General features: G+C 46.5%; 1 protein-coding gene across 1 annotated transcript; it reads right to left on the reverse strand.

The window, feature by feature from the left end:
* Window positions 1-6,075: 6,075 nt before the first annotated feature.
* LOC122677863 (puratrophin-1-like) lies at window positions 6,076-10,469 on the reverse strand. The gene has a single exon (XM_043878158.1). It carries the CDS (start codon window positions 10,259-10,261, stop codon window positions 6,677-6,679), a length of 3,585 nt encoding a protein of 1,194 aa, XP_043734093.1. The 5' UTR covers window positions 10,262-10,469; the 3' UTR covers window positions 6,076-6,676.
* Window positions 10,470-16,594: the final 6,125 nt, after the last annotated feature.

Genomic DNA, 16,594 nt, shown 5'->3' on the forward strand with positions numbered 1-16,594 from the left:
TTTGAGACCCATCCTCACCTTCCATCCTTCCATCAGTCATTATAGTCTCACTCATGCCTCACTGTGCAACTGCTCCGCTAAGATTTCCAATGACCATCTTGTTGACAAACCATGTGGTTGTGTTTGGGCCCTAACTGTGCTCCCTGCAGACGCTGTTCTCCTTCCCTTGGTGTCTGTGATGACACCATCCTTTCTTCTTTGGTTTTCTACCTCTCCTTCCCATTCTTTTTACGGCCATTTCTTTCTCTTCCCACGTTATACACTGCCCTGGGTGAGCCATCTAATCTGATGTTTCAGTTACCACCTCTACTTGGAGGAGTCTCAAATAAATGCATGACTCAAGCTCCAGACTCAGATAGAATAGGTCACCTCCATGGCATTCAGCCTCCCTTCCTCCCAGTCACCTCATCCTTCTAACCATGAAGTGTTGTCTGTTCTGCTTCCCTAACCCACCCTGTCTCTCTACATTTCCTGTCACTACCTTAGTTCAAGCTGCCTTTACCTCTGCTATGGATCCTGGAAGCAGCCTTCTGTCTAGGTGTCCTGCGTCTGCTCTGGCTCTTCCTCCTTCAATTCGTTTCTACATGGCAACCATAGTGATTTTTTTCTAAAGTGAAAGTTTGAACAGGTCACTTCTCTGCTTAAGTTCTGCTAGTATTCTTGCCTGGGAAATCCCATGGACAGAGAAACCTGGTGGGCTACAGTCTATGGGGTCGTAAGAGTTGGACATGACTGAGTGAGCAAACCACCCCTGCTTGAGTTCCTAGAAAGTCATGAGTTTCCCATTTCCTTCACGATTAAGTGTAAATGTGAGCATGACATCCCTTTTTGGTCCAGCCTCTGCTTACTTGCATTTTCAGCTCCAACTTTTGCTGCTGCCCTGGCCCCAGGCAGTATTAGACCTCTGTTGAACTATTTGAATTCTGTTACTTTATCATGATCTGTTTGGCCTCAGGACTTTTTGCTGTGCTGTCTGCCTGCACTGCCTTTTCTTGGTTCTTCCAGTCCAGCTAACTTACTCTTTCTTTAGGACTCTTCTCAGATGTCACTTCCTCCAGGAAGCTTTCTGTGATCTTTTAAGGCCAGATTTAGGTGCCGTGTACCACGCCCACCTACCGCATTCTATTTGTTCTCAATACACTCTGTACTCCCGTCGTTTTACTTGTATCTGTGTTTCCCATTACTAAAAGTTCCTTGAAAGCAGGGATTCTGCCTGAGGTATTCGTAGTTTGTCACATAGTATCTGCACATAGTTGGCATGAATAATATTTATCAAATGAAAGAGCAAGTGATTTCTTAAAGCTTTGTCATAGCTTGCCTACTATTGTGGTTAAGAACAAGGACATTGATGCCGGCCTGGATGGGAGGGGACTTGGGGGAGAAAGGATGCATATGTATGTATAGCTGAGTCTCATCACTGTTCACTGGAACTACCACAACATTGTTAATCGGCTATACCCCAATACAGAATAAAAAGTTTTGTTTTAAAAAATAAGTAAAAGAAGCCAAACATCTCTAGAACAACAACAGAAAAAGGACATTGAAGCCAGACTGCCTCGGTTCAAATCCTGGCTCAGACACTGTCTCTCTGTGCGACCTTGGGCAAGTTACTCAACCTCACTATGTCTTGGCTTCATTATTTTAAAAATGTTTCTTAGCTCATAGAATTGCTTTCAGAGTTAAATAAGTTAACGTTTATATGCTTGATAAAAAGTAAGTAAATACCATATCAATAGAATAGCTTATTCTACTATATGACCGCACATGGATAATTTTGAGAGTAAAAAAGATACTATTACTCATGACATTAGGACAGGTGTAAACAGGACTGTCCTATGCAAACAGGGATGTTTAGTCACATTACATACAAGGGCTCATTAGATAAGTAAACAATGTCTTCATTTTTGTTGGTTTTGTTTCTGTCTGTCCATTGTCTTCTAGTGATTAGCAAACTCTTCCCACCATAAAAGCCTGTGTGTTTATCTTCAGGGACAACAGGGAAAGGAAGGAGGGGGACAGTGTCCTAGGGGACGGAGTTTGTAGCACAGCATTAAAGAAATGGAAATAGAGTGAAATTCTTAGGGTGGGGGTGCAGGAGTAAAAGAGAACCTCCCCATATCCCACTGAGGCCTGTGGACTTGACAGAAGGTCCATGTGTTCTCCTGATGGCTGGTGTGATTTGAGGCTGTCCAGCCTTTCCCAGAGCCTTGTCTGTGGGCGAGGCACTCTGCGCTGACCCTGCTTGACATGCATTTGCTGTTTGCTCCCTGAGTTTGCTGTTTTCTCTCAAACTGTTTCAGAAGCATGTGGTTCCATTTGCTTCCCCAACAGGGAGGTTTTTGTTTTTGTTTTTATTACCTTGAAGTAGTGGTTTTTATGAACTGGGATAAACACCTGGTGGGCAGGAGTTTTATCTCATGGTCCTTCCAATTTGAATTCCATTATTTCTCCTGCTTACCTGGGGAGGGGAAAAATATATTTTCTAAACACAGTGCTCCTTTTTCTAGATTCCCTGACAGATGCATCATCAGATAAGAGCACCTCTGCAGATGAGTGCATTTGCCTGGAATACCAATGGCACACAGTTCTCTGGGTGACTGTGGCGCTAGAGGAAGCGGGGAGGGGAGAACATGTTTCCTTACCTTGAAATAAAGCCTGTCAGTCTGAGGAGGTGCCATTCAGAAATGCGTGCCACCTTCATTGTTCCTCCCTCTCCCTCTAGGGAGAGTGGAGGTAGGAGTGGGGAGTGGGAGGAGAAGGCACTCACGTTTAGTGACACTTCCTATATTCCAGGCAGTGGTAACCTTCCATTCCATTAATGCTCAGAGCAACCTTAAAATAGATATTAGTCTTTCTCCTTCGTGCATAAGGAAAGTGAAATTCAAAGAATAAAAAGAACATGCTAAAGATATATCAGCAGTAGGCAAGGATTTGAATCTGCCTCTATCTGGTTCCAAATGCATGCCTTTTATATTTAATGCCTACGAGGCCCCGAGAGCATGAGAATTCACTTAGTGTCTCACAGTCAGCCAAGAAGAAGGTTATATTTTTCTAGCTTCCCAGTGGGAGGGAAAGGCAGGATTAGGCAAAGCATGTTGGTTGTGTGCTTAATTAATATAGAAGAGGGAGATCTGAAGGAGTTTTTGACTGTAAGTAATTCCATCTTTCATTCATTCAATATAGGCAGTGCTTACTGTGCGTCCAGCAGTGTATCAACTTATTTGAAGAATATAGTAGAACTGCCCAAGTGGCGCTAGTGGTCAAGACCCCGCCTCCCAGTGCAGGAGACATAAGACGTGGGTTTGATCCCGGGGTTGAGAAGATTCCCCTGGAGGAGGGCATGGCAACCCACTCCAGTATTCTTGCCTGGAGAATCCCATCGACAGAGGAGCCTCATGGGCTGCAGTCTGTAGGTTGGCAAAGAGTTGGACACAACTAAAATAAATTAGCATGCAGCAGAACACAACATTGTAAATCAACTATATGTCAATAAAATAAATTAAAAAAGGATATAGTAGAAAAGGCAGTCTTGAGGTCATGTGTAGCAATCTTAGTTTTGGACATGTTGAGCTTAAGATATAGGTTTTTTATTATTTGGATATACCTGTCTGGCGTTCTGAGGGGAGGTCTGTGCAAGAAATATAGATTCGAGAATGATCGTAAAACAAGTGGTAGTTATACCATTAGCAGTGAGGGAACTAACTAGGGTTATATGAGAGACAAGTGCATGGAATGGAGGATGAAAACATGAGGGAATCTGTGTTTCAAAGGCAAACCAAATGAAGAGTTCACAAAGAAGATTCAGTAGGACTATTCAGAAATGTAAACAGAGGATCAAGAGAGAGATGAATTGAGTTAGATTTTGTTTTTCTATTTCCTTTTAAAAAGAAACTACCTATTGAAGTGTAATTTACATATGACCAATGCACTCATTTAGAGTGTACGGTTCCCAGATATATGCCACCGTCAGATGCTACCACGTCAGCAAACAACAGGGAGTTCTGGTGAAATTTTGACAAATGTAAACACTCATGGGACCTCTACCCCAGCCAGGATATAGAATATTCCCATCTTATGAAGATTCCCTTGTGTCCCTCTCCAGGTATTCCCCTGCACTCCCTGTCCTAAGCGACCACTGGTCTGATTTCTATAATCATAGATTAGTTTTGCCTATTTTAGAATTTCATTCAATGTAGTCATGAAGTATCTACTTTAAAAAATTGTTTTTTTTATTTTAAAATTATTTATTTATTTAGCTGTGCCGAGTCTTAGTTGTGGCATAAGGGGTCTTTAATTTTCATTTGCCATGGCGTGGGTGATCTTTAGTTGTAGTTTGTGGGATCCAGTTTCTTGACCAGAGATTGAACCCCAGTACCCCGCCTTGGGAGCCTGGAGTCTTAGCCTCTGGACCACCATAAAATTCCCAGTACCTACTTTTTTGTATCCTGTTTCATCAGTGCTGCTGCAGTAACTTGTTCCTGTTAATTTCTAAAGTAAAATTTCACTGTATGAATATACCATGATTTGTTTTTCCACTCACCTGTTGGTGGATATTTGAGTTATTTCTAGCTTGGGACTATTATGAATGAAGTGCTATGAATATTTGTGTACAAGTTTTTGTGTGTAAATATATATATATACACAAAATGTATATATATTTTATATATATGTATATATATACATATTTTCACTTGCATATATATATATATTTCATTGTCAAGTGTTTAGTGTATGTTTAAGAGAAATTACCTACTTCTTTCCAGAGTGGTTATATCATTTTACTCTCTAATCAGTAATATATGAGATTTCTACATGCTCCATATTCTTACCACAATTGGTATTGTTACTATATTTAATTTTTAGCAACTCTATTAAGTGTGTAGTAGTACCTAACTGTGGTTTTAATTTGCACTTTTCTGATAACTAATGATTGAATATTTTATGTGCTTTTTGGTCATCCTTTGGGTCTATTTCTGGCCTATTTCATTTGTGTATTTGTCTATTTTAATGCCAATATCATATTATATTGATTTTTATACTTATAATAAATCTTCAAGCCAAGTTATTTAAGTCTTCCAACTTGTTTTTAAGTAATGGTTTGGCTATTTTAGATCCTTTGAACCTTTACATAAAATTTAAAATCACTTATTAATTTCTACAAAATAGAGCCTCCCGGGATTTTTATTTGAATTATATTGAATCTGTCATTTTGGAGAGAGTTGACAGTGATATTGTACCTTTCAGTCCGTTTCTTTAGGTATTTAATTTCTCTCAATAATGTTTTCTAGTTTTCCATGTATGAATTTTACATATATTTTGTTAAATTTATACCTTCACACTTTATGCTTTGATGAAATTTTATGAAGTATCTTAGATTCATATTTCTTGTGCTTGAAGTTCACTGAGATTTTTGAGTCTGTGGGCTTATTTTCATAAATTTTTGAAAGATTTTGGTTATTATTTCTTCAATTTTTTTCCTGACTTCTCTTGTTTTTTTTCCTTTGGGGTCCAACTGCATATATAATAGGTTATTTGAAGTTGTCTCACTAATACTCTGGTGGTTTTTTAAAATCTATTTTCTTTTTGTGCTTATTTTGTATAATTTTCTGTTGCTCTCTCTTGAAGTTCACTAATCTTTAATTTTCCAGTATCTAATCTAATGTTATTCATCTCAATCATTTTCATTTTTATCTTTAGAAGTTCTATTTGAGTCTTTTATATCTTTCATGTTTTCACTTAATATGTTTAATTTTTCCTTTACCTTGCTTAACATATGGGATATAGTTTTACCAACTGTAATGTCTTTGTCTACTAATTCCATCATCTATTTCAGTTTTCACTGATTAATTTTTCTCTTTATTATGGATTGAATTTTCCTGCTTATTTCTGTCTTATAATTTTTTATTGGATTCCAGACATTGTGTATTTTACCTTGTTGGGTACTGGATGTTTTTGTATTTCTACAACTATAATTGAACTTTATTCTGTGATGTAGTTTTTTTTGAAATTATTTGGTCCTTTTTTTTTTTTTTCCCCACTGAAGGGTGCATTATCAATTTATTTTTTATTATAAACAAATAAAGAATAAACCACGAGTCAAGGGTGTGGACTCCATCTCTGAGAACCAAAGACCTTACAACCAGTGAAATAATCTTATACAACTCTAACTGAAAGCTATTCAAAAACCTCTGAGTCCATGTAAGCAAACTGGACTGGGGAGCTAGGGCGGGCAACAGGAAGAGTCCAGTATGGATGAGCCTGGCTTTGAGACCCGGAGTTGGGAAACAGTGGCGAGGAACCCACCTCTGTTCCTCCTGAAGGGTGGGGCAGCTTAGTCACTACCAGAGCCACTCAACATCCCACTAGCCTAGGGCATAGAAACATATATCCACCTTCTGCTCTGGGTGGGAGCAGAAGATGGGGACAGAAGGGGACATGGGCTAGGAGCCCAAAATGAGGGTGCTCATTTAGGCTCTGCTGCCAGAATCCCCTGGGGAGGTCACTGCCAATCTGTCCAATGGACACAGACATCAGAATGGGTGGTCAACAGGACTGTGCATATGGGCTGGAGGTGACCCAGTTGCCGCCCATGGCCTGGTCATAGCATATCTCCAGGGAGGTGATGCTCCTTGGATCTAATGACTCCTGGATCCACTGCCCACCTTCAAGCCCAGGCTCAGACGTAGGACAAGTCCTCCAGGCCCTTGCCCAGGATCTGCCCTGACACACAGCTGCTGTCTGAGCCACTGGATCCACTGGCTGATGGGCACTGGGAGGAAACCTCTGAGTCTTCAGGAGTCAAAGATGGCTGACTGCCCAGCTCGGCATCCGTCTCCAGTGCTGCTTCCTCTGGGAAACTGGTGGAATACAGGGGCCAGCGGAAGCCCAGAAGAGCTGGGTCTCTGTGCAGATGCAGGTTGAGGGACCCCAGTACGGAGCAAGAGGCAGGGTCTCCAGGAAGGGTGCTTGAGGCCCCCAGGTAGGGGCTGTCAGAGTCAAAGGGAGCCACAGCAATGGAGGCCCGAGAGCGAACCGCTCGGCACTGCAGGATGTAGTTGACAGTGCGGTCGTTGATAGTTTCTTCGCTGGGTGCGATGTCCCGGAAGGCCTTGTTCCCCACACCCATAGACACCATCTCAGCCATGCGCACCTCCTTGTTGTGGACGGCCTGCCTCCAGAGCAGGCGGGAGATGTCAGCTGTCCAGGCCTGCTTGGTGGCCAAGCTGGTGGCTTGTAGCACAAAGGTGTCCTTAGCCTTGCGACGGCGAAACCAGATCTCAAAGCGCAGGTTGTCGTCCCCACAGCACTCAGTAAGGCCAAGGTCTGCCATCTTGAAGGACCGCTTGTAGGTAAACAGGTCGATGCCTGTGGGTCCTCGGCGAGGCTTGCTGAAAAGCAACAGCTCCTCAAAGAGGAAAATGCGACACAGGGATTTGTGGCGCCCACAGCGGACTGTGAACTCATCCTGCCGGATCAACTGGCCCTGTTCCTTGAGGTTGACATCACAGCCATGGATAGCATCCATGGCTAGCAAGTCATTGCCGTGTCGCAGCTGGAAGTGCACGAGGCTCTGGGCAGCCCGCAGGGCACTCAGCTCCTGTGCGGGTCCCCCGCAGGCCCGCGCCAGCTCCTGCAGCAGCAGCGCGTACTTGCTCATGCGCTGGATGGGCTTCAGCCGGTAGGAGGCCAAGTCCAAGTGGTCCCCCAGTGCCTGCTGCTTGTCCCTGAAGAAGATGTGACCATAGCTGGTCATCAGGGCACCAGAGCGTGGTTTATTCTTGCTGTAGAGTGCGTACATCCCAAACTGCGCCCTATGGCGCAGGAAGGCATAGGCCACCCGGGGCGGGTGCTGGGTACAGGCCTCCAGCTCACGCAAGAAAAAATGGCGGTGGAAGTCCCACAGCTTCTCCAGGTTGCCAAAGAGTTGGGCACGCTGGCCACGGAGGCCCTGGGGCACATCAGGGCGATCCAGCTCAGGGAAGTAGTTCTCCATGGTGTAGTCCAGGGCACGGACATACTCCCTCTCCGTAGCCACCATCTCCGCCAGCACCAGCTGAAGTCTGTTGGGGCTCCTGGGGTCACAGCTCCCTGGAGGAGGCATGGTGGGGCATGACCCTGACTGGGCACCATCTCCAGCCTCTGGTCTGTGGCAGGCAGGTACAATAGCCTCATGGTGGCACTGGTGGGCAGGTTCTCTGAGACTCAATCCCAGATTCCGATCAAGGCTATAGGCCTTTCTCAGGGGAGGGACAGCAGGTACCGCTGGGACCCGGCTGACACACAGGCTAGCTGTGCTACCCGTCGGGGGTGACTTCCGAGCAGCTTCTAACTTCTGATCCAGGGCCAGCCAGGTGTCCTGGCACCGCGCCCAGGCCCAGCGGCACTCCTGGCGAACGCCCTCAGATCCCAGCCCTGTGGCTAGAGCCCACATCTTTCGGAAGTGGGCAGGAGGCAAGTCCGGGTGCTTGGTCCAGTGCAGCTGCAGCCGCTGCAGCACAACCCCTGGGCACTCCTGTTCCAGCTCTGCCAACACTTGCCACCCCTCCTCGGCCCAGGTCAAGGCCTGCTTGAAGAACTGCAAGAGTTTCTCGGCATCTGCCAGTCGCTGCCGCCGCTGGGCCAAAGCCCTAGAGAAGTCGGCCAGCTGGGTTTGCAGGGTCAGAAAGCAGGCCCCAAAGGGGCCCAGTTCGGCCGCATCGCAGCCAACCAGTGGCTGCAGACATTTCTCCCCTCGCCTGACCTGTTCCTGAGCAATCTGGTCCAGTTCCCGAAAAGGGCCTTGGGCCTGAAGCAGCATGTCCAGTGAGGGCTCCCTGGGCTCCTCAAGTGCTGGCCAGCCCACCTGCTGAAGCCACACTTCCATCTGGTGCAGCTCGCCCTCCTGGGCCTCCAGCATCTGGACCAACTCCAGTGCTTGTATTCGGCGGTTACCCTGCAGGGTCAGTTGGTGCAGCAATCCATCCATGCGGCCATACAGCTCCTCAACCTCATCCACTGCTGACCTGTAGTCTGGGCTCAGGGTCACCTCTGGGACCTCTTGCTTTAGCCATGTGAGCTCCAAGGCTCTGTGGCATTGTAGCCATGCCAACCGTGGAGAGTCTAACACATGCTCCATCAGGACCCGTGCCTGCCGCAGCAGTCGACCAACTTCCCCAGACTCCATGGGCTGGGGCACAGCCTTCATGCTCTCAATGGCTCCCTGAAGCAGGGCACAAACCCCCTGGCAGCTCTGTAGGAGGGCTTCCAGACGCATCCGGAAGTCCAGCCAAGCCTGGTGACAGTAAGGCAGGCCTCCTCCTAGTGAAGTGAGCAACTCTGAAGTGGAGATGTGGGTCAGCAGGCTTTGGTGAGAGGATAGATGCTCTAACTGTAGCCCTGCAGGCAATTCCTCCGGCAGCTTTCCCACCAGCAGCACACGGTGCACTGATCCTGGGACTGCTTTTTGCAGTTGGCTGAGCCCCCAGAATATGGAAGAGCTAGGGGAACAAATCCGGGCGTCCACCAGTACGGTCAGTCCCAAGGTCTGTACTTTGGGCCTGGGGATGCTTTGCAAGTAGAGCAGGAGGCGGATGAGCTCATGGCTGTTGCACTTGGGGTGATTCCAGGCTGAGTTATGGGCACACAGAAGCAGCACTGCCCGGCCTTCTACATCTCGAGTCCCTGGCAGGGCAGCCATGCCACTGGCAAGCAGCTCCCAGGCAAGGTCTTGGGCCAGGAGGCAGTCAGTGGACTTCAAGAGCCTGGATCTGTGGGAGTCTGCCTCCAGTAGCCCTGACGACATCTCAAATAAAAGACCTCCATGGTTCACAGGGTCACTGTCCAACCCTTCAGGGTCCAAGCGGACTGGCATGACCCTGCCTGAAACTGAGTCCCCTGCCAAGTCTCCTTGGCTGTCATTCTCACCCTGTGCCAGACTAAGGTGGGAAGACATTGGACTTAGGAGGATCTCCACTCCATAGGAGGCTGGTTTATTCATCTGGACAGAGAACCCTCCTAATGTGCCCTTCTGGCCATGCCCCGACTCATCTGCAACCATCTGTCCTGTGGGTGATTGAAGCTCGCCAGGCAGAGGGCTGCCCTGGAGCTCCTCCCCAGCTGCCCCTGCTGGTGGGCTTGGAGGAAGGGGGTTCTTGGCCTGCATCTGGGGAGCAGGTTCCCCCTCATCCCAGGCATCTCTGAAACTGCACACAGCAAATCTCCAGTCGGTGGCATGGCCCTGGGACTCTGGAGACTCATCCCCATCCTCCAGGGGCCCTTCCATCACCCCTTCCTTAAAGGTGGGCCTGCTCCAAGCAAACGGGAGAGGAGCTAAGCCCTCGGTGTGAACTGAGACCTCAGCTCATCCAGGAAACACGTTGAAGATGGCCGGGTAGGGATCGGCGGGCGATGCAGGCGGAAGGCACTAGGCCGTAGGAGGCACCAGTCTTGGTGCCCGGCACCGGGAGCACAGCGGCTATCGCAGTTGAGGCCGCATCGCTGCCTCGACGGCGGCTACGGTGCGCAGCCTCCAGACCGCGGGGGCGGACACGGGCGCAGCAGGGAACGCTGCGGCGCCGCACCGCCCCCTGGGGGCCGGAGGACGCCTATTTGGTCCTTTTTAGGCTTGCTTTGTTACGCATGACCAGAACTGTTTTTAATCCACAGCTAATACTGCCCACAACTGAAGCAATACCCTTGTGAATATTCTACCTGATGACCTGTAAATTAGGAAGTTTTCCATTCTTTTTGGGAGATGAACCCTGAGGATTGCTGCCACCCTCATTCCTTTCAGTTGTTTTCTTTTCCTTCAGCTTTGAGTAGTTTTCTCATATGAACGTACTGATCAGCACTAGGCCAAAGACTTGAGGGAGACCCTTTATAGATCTCTGGGGGTCTCTTTCAATGCAGCTCCCTCATCTCTGATGCTTTCCCTTGTGAATTCTAGCTGCATTGATCTTCTTGGATTCCTAGCATGATCTCCTAAACTGAGGGAGACTTTTGAGCCAAGTCTGGGTTTCCCCTTCTAGCACTAAAACTTGGAGACCCATTCCTGTCACTGAGGACATCATAGGGCTCATTTTGTTTTTTTTCTCTCTCTCTTAAGGACCACTGCCTGTGCTGTCTGATCCCTAGTGTCTGAAAACTGTTGTTACATATATTTTGTCTAGTGTTTTAGTTATTTCAGGTAGGAGAATAAATGTTGTCTTTGTTACTCCATCTTGTTCAGAATTAGAAATCTTGATGCTAATTTAAATGGCATTAAAATTAGAAATTTTTTTTCAATTTTTTTATAGTCTAGAGAAAAACAATTGATTTTTTATATTTGACCTTGTGTCGTGTAATCTTGCTCAGTTCACTTATTAGTTTTCACATTTTGAAGTGTAGATTCCTTAAGAATTTCTATATACACAATCATGTCATCTGTGAACAGAGAAAATTTTACTTCCTCCTTTGCAGATTGTATGTGTTCTTTCTCTTCCCCCACACCAACCTTCTACTGCTATCCTAGGAATTCTATTACAATGAGTATGACTGGTATAATTTCTTCCTTCTGTGAAGCTGTTTGACCTGGTGCTTTCTTTGTGGAAAGTTTTTAAACTAAAAATATAATTTATTTAATAGATAAAGGACTATTTAGATTGTCTATTTCTTTTGTGTCACCTTCAGTAATTTGTCTCTCAAATAGCTTGCATACTTCATATCCCCCCTTTTCAGATTTATTGAGGTTAAAGATATTTCATATCATTTTAGTATCTATAAAATAGATACTATTTTCCAGTGGTTTCCTCTATTATTCTTGATATTAGCCATTTGTGCTTCTTTTTATCTTCATTTATCTAGATAGAGATTAATTTGCTATATTGCCAAATTCTACAATCTCAGCGACTTACAACAACACACATTTATTTCATGTTTATGGCTTTGTAAGTTGGCTCTGGCATCTCAGATCCAGGCTGTGGATTGTGTTCATGTCTATTCCATGTATTTCTCATTCTGGGCTCAAGTTGATGGAGAAAAGGCTACCTTGGGCATTTTCTTTGTATGGCTAAGGGCCGGAGTGCAAGAGGGCAAATAGAAGAGTCTCTCTTTGGAACTGACCAGTTGACAGTTCAATTCAGATGTCATTGGCCAGTGCAAGTCCACGGCCAAGCCCAAAGTAAAGTGGAGCAGGGAAGTGTACTCTGCCCACAGTGAACCATGGCAAAGTTGGAAGCGGGGAAAATTTTGAGCCAATAATATAATCTACCATAAAGAATGTCACAGAATGCAAGGAAAGAGGGAATTGTAACCAGTGTAAGGTGCTTAGATGTTAAATTAGAAAGGATAAGAAAAAAAATATCCTCTCAGTTTCATCAATGAGTTTGGCTATAGCAATTTCTGTGGATAGCGGTAGGTAGAGCCAGGTCAGTATTCTTGCCTGAGAATCCCATGGACAGAGCCTGGTGGGCTACGTTCCACAGGGTTGCAAAGAGTCGGACACGACTGAAGCAATTCAGCATGCACGCATGTAGTAGAAAAAGGAGTGAAAGGAATACGAAAGAGAGAAAACAGTGAGTGCGGACTATATTTTCTAGAAGCTTTGCTTAGAAGGAAATGAGAAAGATTGTCATAACTAGTGGGGAGCACAGTGACTGGAGATGTGCGTGTGTGTGTTTAGTTGGTAATACTTGCACATATTCATAGGCTGAGTGATAGAGGATGGTAAAGCAAGGGAAGTGGAAGATACCAATTATTAATATGTCACTTACCAAACTATTGCTTCTCTGCTCCAAATACACTCTTCAGTGCCTGCTCTGTAGAAATGGGGCTGGACCTTATCATTAATATAAGCCTTTCTCCTTTGTCAGCTGGCATAAGGTTAAGATATGTCAGTACAGGGCACGGAGGGCATACCTGGAGGAAAGGGCTTCTCTACCTGCTTCCTGTGTCCTCTTTGCAGGCTCTTGCGGCAGAGCCCAGTAGCATAAGGTGACCTGCTATGAGAGTGGTCTCCAGCCACATACACAGGGTAGCCAGTAGTACATGGCTCCTCCCTGTGGACAGCTTCCTCAGCATACCAGAGTGTGGCTTTCTAGTACACCATCCTTACAGGTATTTTCCTAGCAAGCTTTGCAGGGCAACACCTTCCTAGGGATGTCCTTTTGCATTGTAGATGACTTCCTGGGCAGTGTGTGGTGGGTGGGTGGCCTTGCAAGCTCTACAGCACAGACCTTCTATGTTGATGGCTTTCTTACGTACCCCAGAGGGTGGCTTCTTGGGGTGAGTTCTGTTGGCACAACATCTCTGCCATCCAGTGGGTCAAGGCCTCACCCTTTCCAACATAGGTTAGACATCAGCTGAGAGGGCAGAGCCTCTTCAGATTTTCTGTCTCAGTCCTAGAGGTAGAGGCTGCTCCCTATATTGGGTATTTATGTATCTTTTTGAGTTCTTTCTTTCTCTTTAGAAGATAAACCCTTGTTATAGCTAGTAATTCTTTAAGTTAAAATCCCTCTGTTTAAATTAGGGTTTGTATTCTGTCTCCTGTAGTCATGTATAGATGTGAGAGTTGGACCATGAAGAAGGCTGAGTGCTGGAGAATTGATGCTTTTGAACTGTGGTGTTGAAGAAGACTCTTGAGAGTCCTTTGGACAGCAAGGAGATCAAACCAGTCAATCCTAAAGGAAATTAACCCTGAATATTCATTGGAAGGATTGATGCTAAAGCTGAAGCTCCAACACATTGGCCACCTGATGCGAAGAGCCAACTCGTTGGAAAAGACCCTGATGCTGGGAAAGATTGAGGGCAGGAGGAGAAGAGGGTGACAGAGGATGAGATGGTTGGATGGCATCACCAACTTAATGAATGTGAGTTTGAGCAAACTCTGGGAGATAGTGAAGGACAGGGAAGCCTGGTGTGCGGCAGTCCATGGGGTCACAAAGAGTCGGACACGACTTAGTGACTGAACAACAACAACATTCTGTCTCCTGAGTGACTCTGACTGAGATGCTGATAAAAGAAGGGAATAGAAATTTCAGAGGTGTGGTGGGGCGGGGGACAGAAGAGAGTTTGGGCCCAGCTAGAAAGGCTGACTCTGAACAGGGAGAGGGGCCACCTCTGACCTGGAGGCCCTAAGGAAGGCTATATGGCAGGTAATCAGAATTCATTTATGAGAGGAGGGTGCGAACCTGAGGAAATTTTTGGCTCTAATTTTTCAGTGAAATAGGAGGAGAGACTATCTGCTGAGGCCTTGGGGAGAGTGAGACAGATTTGTAATGGTCCTTGAAGAACCTTCCAGAAGACCAGTGTGTGCCATAGTAGACAATTTTCCTCACCAGGACCCAGAAGTCCAAGCTTAAGGGCAGAACAGGCAGCTGTGGGACTGACTCAGGGTCAGGCCTTGGGAGTGGAAGGAAAAGGCAGTAAGGGGGCTTAAGAAGCTGACGAGAAATCACTCAGCTTATTGACCAGAGACCTAGCTTGGTTTTCCAAATACTGGGCCCTGGGCTTGACGGAGGAGGGAAGATAAACTGTGAGGCAATAAAGGGGTTAAAGTGCTAGAACTCAGTGAGGTCAGGAGTTGCGAAGTGGGAGGAACAGAATAAAGTCGGAGGGGTTGTGGTCCAAATGGAACACTGAAGTTTAAATTTTGAGAGATGGGAGCATGCTAGTAATGGTCCAATTGTGGCCTTGAAAAGCATGGCTGAGAGCAGCGCAGAAAGGTGTCTGAAGTGATTAGGATAAAGTTAGGGGGAGGTTAGTGTGTCGAATGCATGGGTGTAAGCGATTTGTCTCAGGACCTTGGTGGAAGCTGATGTGTAGGGGTAAGTAGACAGAGTCCTCAGCTGGCATGGGCCAGGGTCAGTGACAGCAAGGGAAGAAGTAGGAGGCAATGAGCCATTCAGTCTGATGAAGGCTTTAAATGAGGGTGGAAAAGTCAGTGTGAAACTGCTGGTGAGGTGATGGCAGCTGGAAGACTGCTGACCCCAAGTGCACCCTTCTTGGCTGGAAAATGGAACTCATGCGGGGGTGGGGGAGCTGCCTCCACTCAAGAGGGCTGCAAGGGAACTAATGTCCTTGGGGAAAGGCCAGGTTTTAGTTACAATGAGGGGGAGGATATAGTGAAAGTTCTTGGAGGGTGTTATGGATGTGGAATTTGTTTTCAGTAGAATGAGGGTTACCAAGAACACAGGGAAAAATATTCGGAAAGAAAACAGTGACAGGGAGGAGGAAAGGAAGAAGGTGATGAGTGGCTCAGCAAAGAGACTTAAAGTACAGTGACTGGGTTTTCATCCCTGTTTCACAGTACCAGGCACATTGTAGGGGCTCAACTAATATATCTGAGTGAGCAATCGAATAAATGAATGAATAAATAAAGTCTGTTCCCTGCAGCTGCTTACTTTGATTTTCTGGGACTTAGTTCCTTCATTTGTTTACTGAGAATGCTACCGCTTTTATCCTCGGAGTTCTCAGATTTATAGCAGTTTCCTTTCCAAAGTCCCAGTTCTTTCCATCTGGCAGAGTGGGTGTCTTACGCTATTCCATTTCACCCTGGAAGGGCGGGAAAGTCAGGCTGAATCCTCCTCTGGTTACAACTTGGGAGAAACTGAAGTTTAGAGAGAATAAAGAGTATCCTAGATGAAGATTTACAGTAAGACTGGGAAAGAGATGCTTCCCTGGTGGCTCAGCTGGTAAGGAATCCACCTGCAATGTGGGAGACCAGGGTTTGATTCCTGCGTTGGGAAGATATCCTGGAGAAGGGAATGGCAAACCCACCCCAGTACTCTTGCCTGGAGAATTCCATGGAGAGAGGAGTCTGGCAGGCTACAGTTCATGGAGCCGCAAAGAGTTGGATGTGACTGAGCAACTAATACTAGGTGGGAAAGAAATAGGGGTACTTCCCCTCATTCCAGCCTGTTCTGTGGCCCTCAAGGCAGACCTGGGGGGAGGGGCTGGCGTACAGGACTCCCAGAGAACGGTATCCTGTGGATGGTCAGGATCTGTGCAAGGCAGTGTCCAGCAGGTGGGGGTGTGGAGCTGCAGAAGGCTGCCAGCCTTGAGCTGGAGAGGCTTGGACTGGGAGAGGCTTTTCGAGGTTGTCCTTGCAGTCTGTGCAGCCAAGCTTGGGAGACCGTCTTTGGCTGCCCTCTCACTCTCCAACCCGTACTCCAGAGGTTAGGAGCAGGAAGCAACAGGAGATACAAACGTCCTGTCTCTTTTGTTCCTCTTTGCCCTCAAAAGCAAAAGGTCTTGATGATGGTGAATGTAACCTAATGGAGAGTGCACAGCATTAGGGAGTCCGAAGTCCCAGCACACCCACATTCTAGCCATGCACTCAGCCCGCTTGCCAGAAATCTACAAGTGAGTGATCATGGGGTCTGTTCCACCTCTTTCTTGAGATTTTGGCCTAAAATATATGTGGCAGTCTTGGCAGAGACTTAAAATACAAAGATTTATTATTAATGGTTAGTTAACAGGTGGTGCTAGTGGTAAACAAACAACCCACCAGCCAATGCAGGAGACAAAAGAGATGAGGGGTTAGATCCCTAGGTTGGGAAGATTCCCTGGAGGAAGGCATGGCAACTCACTCCAGTATTCTTGCCTGGAGAATCCCATGGACAGAGGAGCCTGATGGGCT

The sequence above is a fragment of the Cervus elaphus genome, chromosome 20 (genome assembly GCF_910594005.1).
Source record: "Cervus elaphus chromosome 20, mCerEla1.1, whole genome shotgun sequence".
NCBI classification, from domain to species: Eukaryota; Metazoa; Chordata; class Mammalia; order Artiodactyla; family Cervidae; genus Cervus; species Cervus elaphus.

Bases quoted from the DNA above. Each gene is read 5' to 3' on its own strand.
- LOC122677863 (XM_043878158.1), bottom strand. From the start codon at position 10,261: ATGGAAGGGCCCCTGGAGGATGGGGATGAGTCTCCAGAGTCCCAGGGC.